At 41.7% G+C, this 8,642-nt stretch overlaps 1 protein-coding gene and 1 long non-coding RNA gene across 4 annotated transcripts in view; one reads left to right on the forward strand and one right to left on the reverse strand.

Moving 5' to 3' along the window:
* cldn19 (claudin 19) overlaps window positions 1-6,613 on the reverse strand; it is a 23,362-nt gene extending 16,749 nt beyond the window's left edge. Inside the window, exon 1 of one of the 2 annotated variants that reach the window (XM_034868534.1) lies at window positions 5,872-6,613. In XM_034868534.1, the coding sequence (XP_034724425.1) occupies window positions 5,872-6,094 (223 nt within the window). In that variant the 5' untranslated portion in view covers window positions 6,095-6,613. The remainder of the gene's footprint in view (window positions 1-5,871) is intronic. The other variant, XM_034868533.1, reaches the window with a different exon arrangement.
* LOC117942848 overlaps window positions 1-8,642 on the forward strand; it is a 34,939-nt gene that overhangs the window by 12,875 nt on the left and 13,422 nt on the right. The window contains exons 2-3 of one of the 2 annotated variants that reach the window (XR_004656229.1): window positions 7,233-7,331; window positions 7,979-8,022. This is a non-coding gene — a long non-coding RNA (uncharacterized LOC117942848). Of the gene's footprint in view, window positions 1-7,232; window positions 7,332-7,978; window positions 8,023-8,642 lie in introns of those variants that run through there. The other variant, XR_004656228.1, reaches the window with a different exon arrangement.

Here is an 8,642-nt window from a genome sequence, read left to right on the forward strand (position 1 = left end):
CGCCCCACCAAAACCCCCTGTACCCCCACGCCCCACCTGTCACAGAAAACTAGCCCAAACACAGCTGTCACTGATCTGGTGAAAGCAATGCGCTTTGTGTGGATGAAGCATTAAATTGTTAAATTTGACTCCTTTAGCGGCTGGCTCTCTGCCTCGTGTTGGTACTAACGTTACTCCAATGCTCGTTTTGTTTGTTCATTTAAAACTTCACCTCTACGACTTGCAGCAACTTGGTTTACACAAAAGTGTATACGTTGCCGTGGCAGCTGTAAAGCTGCCACTCTGCCACTTTATCCAATTCATTATCTATTGTCGTAGGTAATGTCTGTTAGCCCTCTCAACTATTCCAGCCCTTTTCAATCCACGTTTGGATCGTCCTACTTGATGTATTAGCACACTTTATTTGGCAAGCATCAGTTTAGGCTACTTGCTATGTTTACGACAACCAGAGAAGACCAATCTTTAAAAGACAACAAACGAAACAGACAAAATCAAAAGTTATAGTAAGAGTGGAATGGAGGCTGTCATAGTTCACTATGTGGGCTCAGATACAGTACAGCCGCTCTCGGCCAGGAAGACATTACCTCATTTATTTGAGAAAATATTTATTTGACCTATTTTTATTTCACGTATTTATATTTAACTCTCTCTCTTGTATGTCCTGATCGGTGGAACCTTGAGTATTTTAATCAGATTTTGAGTATTTGTATCATTTTCCAGTAGTAGTAGTATTTAGATTTCACAGTCGCGTGTGTCATGATGGATGTCATATTCTTGGTGCTAAACAAATCGACCTACGAGAACAAATAAAGTAACCTGAACCTGAACTTGCCACAACATGTTTGCCATTGTGGATCAATATTTTGGTTTAATCACAGTAATTATTGAATCTGAGCACCAACCCATCAAGAATACCTTCCTAGTGTTAAAATATAAGACAGGTGATATTCTATACGTTTGTTATTGTCAACAGATCCCAAGAATAGACCAAAACCAGCAATGTACTGTATGTATCGAATAACAAGAATTTGTCTTCCTCTGTGCCATAGAGCTCCATTGTGGCCCAAAAACCATTAAAACACACCAATGAGCCAAACCTGTTTCACTGAGTGACATAATCCTTCCTAACATGACAGCTCACACTGGGATTTATTTTGACTCAAACCCACACACGTCCTGCTACTGCAAATGCACTATTTCCTCCTGTTTGAGGAAAATTTGCTACAAACCACATTAAAAAAATTGCCCTGCCTTTAATATTTGTGATTTACGTCTTCGTAGGACCCACTTTGTGCCCGACTTGAGTGCCCCAGACATGTAGGCTAAGGGAAGTCAGAAGGTATTGCAAGGCGGACTGACAAATTGTTGGTTTTGGGGGGTTTCATGGGATTTGTTGACAAATACATTAATAACGCCTGCTGTATCCCTTAATAAATAACAAATCGATGTGTGGATTGGTCGGTTGATTCTCCCTGATTTGAGCTGGTTTAACTTTTGTGCAGCTGATCCAAAATATCTAAAGTATAGGTCTGTCAAAATAAATGCGATAATAACACAAATAAGTACAGTTAGTTGCGACTTCGGAGGTTCACTGTAATCCTGACTCACAAATGACCCACGTCATCTAAAGACAGACTTCCCATTCTGAGGAACAGGCTTTACTACTTACATTTTTAACTGAATTAATGATCATTTAAAAGCAGCTGAAGACCCTTCCAAAAAAGAAACAAACCTCCTTAAGCAAATATGCATGAAGAGCATTTGTCTTTTTAAATCACAAGTTTAGTTTCAAAGCCACTTTTACCACTCGAGCATTAAAACTTAAAAATAAATGTCTCTTTAAAAGTACATTTTGAACAAATGAATGGCGTGCGATTAAGTAAACAATGCTTAAAAAGGGCTTAAAAAACTAACTTAAAACTGTCTCAATATTAAAATTTAAATTGTAGGCCTTAAAAAGTCTTAAAATCGCTCAAGTAATGTGTTCTGTGTCTTAAATCATTTTTAACAGGTCTTAATATCCCTACGTACGAACGATTACGTTCTGCAGACAGCGGCGGTAAGCACACGCTGCATGCTCCAGCTGATAATAATTCATCCCTCACTGATACAGCAGACATTGCAACGTAAGATTAGGCCTACACGAATGTCTGTAGTCTACGTATTCGTGAATTCGGGTACATTTTATGAACCAAAATAAGTCCGACCAGCGGTCCCTGGGTTGCCAACCTCGCTGGGTTTCCCAGGAAACAGCGGGCACCCATAGCTCCTAAAATAGAAATCTAAAGTGTTAGATTGAGGAGAAAGTTTTAAAAGTGCAGTGTCCTCAACTTCTGGATCTTAAGCTGCATTTAGTGAGCAGAATTACACTTTGACATGACTGTGGGCTACTTTACAGAACAGGAGACAACTTTGACCGCTATCACACACGATTCATTCTTCCAATGTTATCGTCTAATATGACGGATTGGCTCGGACAGGTCGGTCTTTGTGTCTTTAATATCACGCTTAGTCCAGATTGATCTGGTTCTGGAGAGCTGTCCTTTCAGCACCACACTCCTCTGACATTAAGAACCATCATCTGGATCATCCTGATCGTCTTCTTCTTGTCGAGCAAAGTACTCGGTAAACCTGCAGCAGATTAAGGTTATTGTTGTTTTAAATTTTCAATGAATTTTTATTTCGTACCACATTTGACTTTTTGATTTTATTTCAGATTAGTTCAGATAGTTTGCTAGTTTTAGTTTAGTTTCAGTTCTTCAGAAAGATTTAGTTTGTATGTATTTGGTTTTGGTTTTACAGTAGTTTTAGATTGTTTTTGTTGGGACCAGGTATTATGTCTCTACGTATGTAGCTGCTGTAAGTACGTAAAGAAAACATGGTTAGCCATGATGTTAAATCTTTTGATGTGTCCAATGTGAATTAATTAACTAAATTAATCAACACATTTTTTTTTTAAAGTCATTTTTTCTTATATTTATATCTGCATTGATGTCAAAACCTAGTGACTTTCCAACATCAACATGTCATTTATTAATGTGCATTTGTGTCAAAAAGATCCTCTCCTATTCTTTTTGGACTAGAGACGCTTCCAACACGCTCGTGTTTTGCGTAAAAAAATCGTTTCTCTTTCTAGCATGCACAGGCTTTGTTTGTGTCACACAGGCAGTGTGTGAGCTCTAACTTGTTTACATGAGAGCCAAAATGGAAACGGACACGCCACACAGCTGACACGCTCACGCCACGCATCCAGTGTATAGCAGGCATACGTGTAAGTGACGCTAGCAAAGCTAGCTAGCTAAAGTTATATGTACCAAAACACTCCAGGAATAAATACTGTACGTTTCAGTTGTTAGGTCTTGGTTTTGGTCTTGACTCGGCCTCAACCCCGCAAAGCCTTGGTCTTGGCTTGGTCTCAACCCCTCAAAGCCTTGGTCTTGTCTCGGTCTCAATACACTCTGATCTTGGTAATGAGTAGGTCTCGGTTTAGGTGGTCTCTTGACTCCAACACTGCCTTACAGCAGATCCAACAGTTTCCACTACAGCTGCTCGGCCACAACAGTAGATCATCGCACAGTCTGGTGAACAATTATTCCCTCCATCACATGCTGCTCCTGCTGCGGGTGGAGCCAGGGAGCTCCTTCAGAATTAAAATCTGTGTTACTTTTGGATCAAATACGACGCCATAGGGGTGTTTATACAAGTTTCAGACCCGCGGTGCCTTCTCTGATCCCTGGACACATGATTGGATGCAGATCTGCTCCATTTCATAATATGTCTGCGGAAACACCTGAGTCAACCTGGGATTGCTCACGATGCTTGGTCACGCCATTTCCGTACTGTGTTCATTCAGAGGTATTTGTATTAAACCCGACTAATCGCCGACTATGTTGCTAATCGATTAAAAGCAGAAAATGGGCATCTTTGGGTTTCGGACTGACAAAACAAGACATTTAAAGACATTACCTTGGACTTTGAGAAACTGGGATGGACAATTTTCCATATATTGTGCGATTTTTACAGACCCATTGGAAACGATTGAAATAATCGGCAGTGAAAAGAATCGTTAGTTACAGCCCTCAGTGTTTGTCTTCAGTCTGAATCTGTGCATGTGTTAATGGACAATGTGTGCGTGTGGGGAAGACAGAGCGCATTCTGGGAATATCTCTGGTGTTTGGCTCAACACTGGCCTTTTCTTCTCCTAACAGCCCCTATTCATCCGCAAGGACAATACGCTGTTCTTATGGCTGCAATGGACCAAAGGAGATGGGAGATCAGCTCGGGCACCCGTCACACAGAACGCCACACACAATGTTTTGATATAGTGACTCACCGAGACACCAACATGTTTGCAAAGTGCCTCATTTGTTGCTTTAAGGCAAGTGTGCAACAGCAGGAATTGTGAGCACATCGGCCTCAAACCGAAGAGATAAACCGATAAACTCAGAGTGTTGTTTTCTGAAACATTAGTTTGTGTATCCAGTTAACTTGTAACTTTCCTTTGTGTCTCCGCTTATTATCTGCTGCTGCTGTGGTTATAATCTTGTCAGCCCTTTGCTGGTATCCTTATTTACTTACTTACTAACACTTTGTTTGCTTACTTACTTACTTACCAACTCTTTACTAACTTGCTTACTTACTAACTAACCTTTTACTTACCTACTTACTTATTCACTTAATTACTTACTTACTTACTTATTACTTAATTATTTACTTACTTACTAACTTTTTTTTACTTACTCATTTACTTACAGTACGTTCTAACTTACTAACTTTTTACCTACTTACTTACTCACTTACTTACTTAGTTAGTTACTAATGCTATGGACTGCTTGTGAGTCTGAGGTATTATCATTATTGCTTACTTTATTACTTACATACATACATATATACATACATACATACTTATTTACCTAAGGACTTATTTACTAACTTACTTGCTTATATAGTAACACAGTTACTTACTTACACTTAATTAATTGCTTACTTACTTCTGACTGAGCCACTGTAGTCTTTCATTAGAATCTCTAATAGGATGATTTAAGTAGATGGATGGATTCCCATAATCTGTGTGCCATTAATTATGAGTCACTAGGTCCTACTTACAGATCGGAGATGACAGGGGGCTCATATTCCTAGCTAATTTATGTCTGAACCCCACATTCCTGACCCCCACCCACCTCACACAATATGTTCCACAATGTTTTGGAGTTTTTAATTGACCTTTATTAAAGATTTGAACCGATGCCCTTTTCCTTGAGATTTACAGCTTCTGATTTTAATGTGTCCCAGACAGCGAGGGCCTTGGGGACTTTGTCTGTCTTCCTACTGTTCTTGCTGCTGATTAATACATGTGGCCAAATGAATCAGCGAGCTACAGTAACTGTTGTGATTTGTAATACAACACCATGGATATTTACCCAGGGCAACGGGGTCTTTCTTTTGTCATGCTTGCTGGTGAAAAGTTGCACAGAACTTCCTTATAAAAAAAAAAACCTCATTAAAGGAAATTAAATGAGAGCAGCCACTAAAGAAAACAATCTGAGAGTACAGTGTGAAGTAATGAGAGGGATTAAAAGAATTAGAAAAGCCTTTCTTGGTGATGCTTTCATGCAGATTCATTGCCTTGCTATGATTTTAACTGTGCTTTTCCATCATCTGACAAATAAGCCGTTATCAACCCACTAAGACTGTCTGCATATTTTGTTAATTATATCATGTTTCAAATATGACAAGTATCATAAACTAACACTATGCCTTTATGAGAATATCCCTTAGGAAGAACATTTGAAAAAGAGTTTGGAAGGTGGAGTTCAGAGACACTACAAGTTAGTCAGGTTTTGCCGAGTAATATTCAAACATGGTACTCACTGTCCAGCGAGAGCATGGAGTCAAAGATCTTGCACTGCACCTGTCCTGTACTCTGCGAGGCGCAGCTCATCCACAGCCCCTCGTACAGACCCACGGCCGTGATGATGGCGTCGCCGGCGTACGACGACTGCTTCCACTGGGGCAAAGCGGTGGTGGAGATGATGCCGATCCAGCCGCCCAACGCCAGGAAGTAACCCAACAACTGGAGACCTGAGTTGGCCATCCTGCTCTAGCTCTGTCCCTCTACTTCTGTCTGCTCTTGCTCTTACGCTCCCTCTTTCACTTGCGACAGCTTTTTGTGCGGGTGACTCTGGTGTGTCGCCCTTTTCTTTGAGCAGTCCTTGTGGACACACCTGTAGCAATCCTAAGCAGTTACTCGTTTCACTTTTCTCTTCTCTATCTGGTCAGTCTGAGCATCTCCTTCTGCCTCTGTGCTTCAACTCTCATCGGTAGAACTTGCCTCGTTCTCCTTGTCTCTTAACTCTTTGTTTTTTTCTGTCTTCTTGAGCTCTCCTCGTCCTGCTCTGGGTTTCAGCCCGTCAGTTGGAGACAATGAGTTGATGTAAGATAGCCTTTCTGGTGGTCACTGGTTCAGTTAATCAAGCATCATCGCTGGGCTGCCTCACTCTCTGCATCACTTCTTTCAATTCTCTCTTTCTCTCTGTCGCTGCCTCTGCTTGCTTACTTTCCCCTCACTACGATCTCTCCATCTGCTCCAGGCTCAAGTGGGAAAAAAAGGAAAAAAGAAAGCGTGAACACAAAAAGTCCTTAACAGGCTGACCACAGAGGGATGGGGTAAAGGGCTGGTCTCTGTGTTGCAGACACGCCTACTGGGAGGGAAGAGGGGCGGGCTGATGGGGAAAACAAGCAAACCGAGAGGGAAAGAGAAAGATGGAACTCAGGACGGAAAACAGCCCAGGTTAAGTCATAATGACCAGTTCATTTATATATGCGTAGTCACACATTTGAATCTGTAATCTTAGGCTCCATCTACACTAAGAAATCCTTTTTTTAAGCGGTGTTCTGAAACATAAACAACCTCTGTCCACACGAGACTTTTAGCTCCAGTAGCAGAGCTAACCTCCGTCCTAACACGTCTGACAAAGTGTTTAACATGGCCATTCACACACACTCGACATGTGTGTGTCAGTGTTAACAGGAAGCAGAGTGTGTGCCGTTGCTCTGCGGTTGAAAATCATGGATGTATACTTTGAAAATACTGAAAATACTTTGGAGAAAGAACAAAAGTGGTAAAAGGTAAGACCAGGAGTAAATAGGCTTGGCTCGACGATGAGGTGGAACTGAAAGGTATCTGAGACTACCTAACCTGGACTGACTAACGTGCGTCGGCGTTTACAGAGGTCTCCGTTTGTCCCCGTCCAGACTACAAAGCAACCCTGGAGTTTTCAAACCAAAACGGGGGCAGCAGTGTTTCCCAATGTCTCCGTTTTAGGGGCTCGGTCTCGTATTTCCTTCACAATACTTCACACAGTATTCCGGGATTGAAGAAGAACATGCTCTGGTTCATTGGCATTTCTTTTTCCCTTGTGTTGTCTTCCCATCAGTCATGAAAAAAAACATTAACATTAACATCAACATTATTTTTTCTTTTTCCAACATTTTTGTCACTTTTTCAATGTTGCGGGTGCTTTTTTTAAATGTTTTTGGATATTTTTATCGTTGACATTTTCAGCGCTTATTTTGATGGTTCGTTTTTTTGTCCCAAAAAAAGAAAGAAAATTAACTGAAAACGGGTCAAATTTAACCCAAGGACTACATGACGGTTAATGCCACTCATCTTCGGCGGCTTCTGCGAAATAGCCTCCGGAAGGGACTTGTTTTGGTGGATCATCTGCATGTTCAAAAGTTGTTTTAGTCGTGCAACAGAAAACTCAGATTGGACAGATAGTCTAGCTAGCCGTCTGGATTTACCCTGCAGAGATCTGAGGACCAGGTAACCGTAGTCCTCAGAAATCCACCGGAATCTAAAATGCCAACACAAAGAATGCGGTAAGTAACGGACATCCGGCCGAAATGAAAGACATCCGCAGGATTTCCGGCCGCACTCCTTGAAGAGGAACATCGTGGATATAGACTAGGGGTTCAGATACTCCAGATTAGTGTGGACGCGAGGCGTAAACTTAACAAAAGCCAAAACATAGCAGTGTAGATGTAATAGCCGTGGACTATTCAATCTAACCTTTGAACAAAATGTCATCGTGCTTTTACGTCGGTCTTGGATGCATTGATCCTTTAAAGGTTTGCCACCCCCGCTGGAGGAGTAAAGGAGGTGGTGGTAAAGTGCAACCAACACACGTAAATCAGCATCTAAACAATGCCCGGCTGAAAAGGATGTGTCACATCCAGACAGGCTCCCTGGAAATTACGGGCCGCCGAGGCAAGCCTTCCCCAGTCACCACGGCAACCATGACATATGCCGAGAGAGAAAGAGAGAGAGAGTGAGAGTTCACCCGACTGTACGTCCTTGCGAGCTGGAAATGCAGACACACTCCCGTCTTTTGTGTCTTCGGAGAGTGCAGTAGCCTGTTTTCCCACAGTGCTTTAACTCATTTCATTATCTTCAATTCACTTCAGGCTAACTCTGTAATTCTATTCCGCCAATTAGACTGTTAGACACACACTCGCTCTCAGACATGGCCGTTTTCTCACATCTGTAAGACATGTCTCACCCCGACCCTGCACACACACACACACACACACACACACACACACACACACACACACACACACACACACACACACACACACAC

The sequence above is a fragment of the Etheostoma cragini genome, chromosome 4 (assembly GCF_013103735.1).
Source record: "Etheostoma cragini isolate CJK2018 chromosome 4, CSU_Ecrag_1.0, whole genome shotgun sequence".
NCBI classification, from domain to species: domain Eukaryota; kingdom Metazoa; phylum Chordata; class Actinopteri; order Perciformes; family Percidae; genus Etheostoma; species Etheostoma cragini.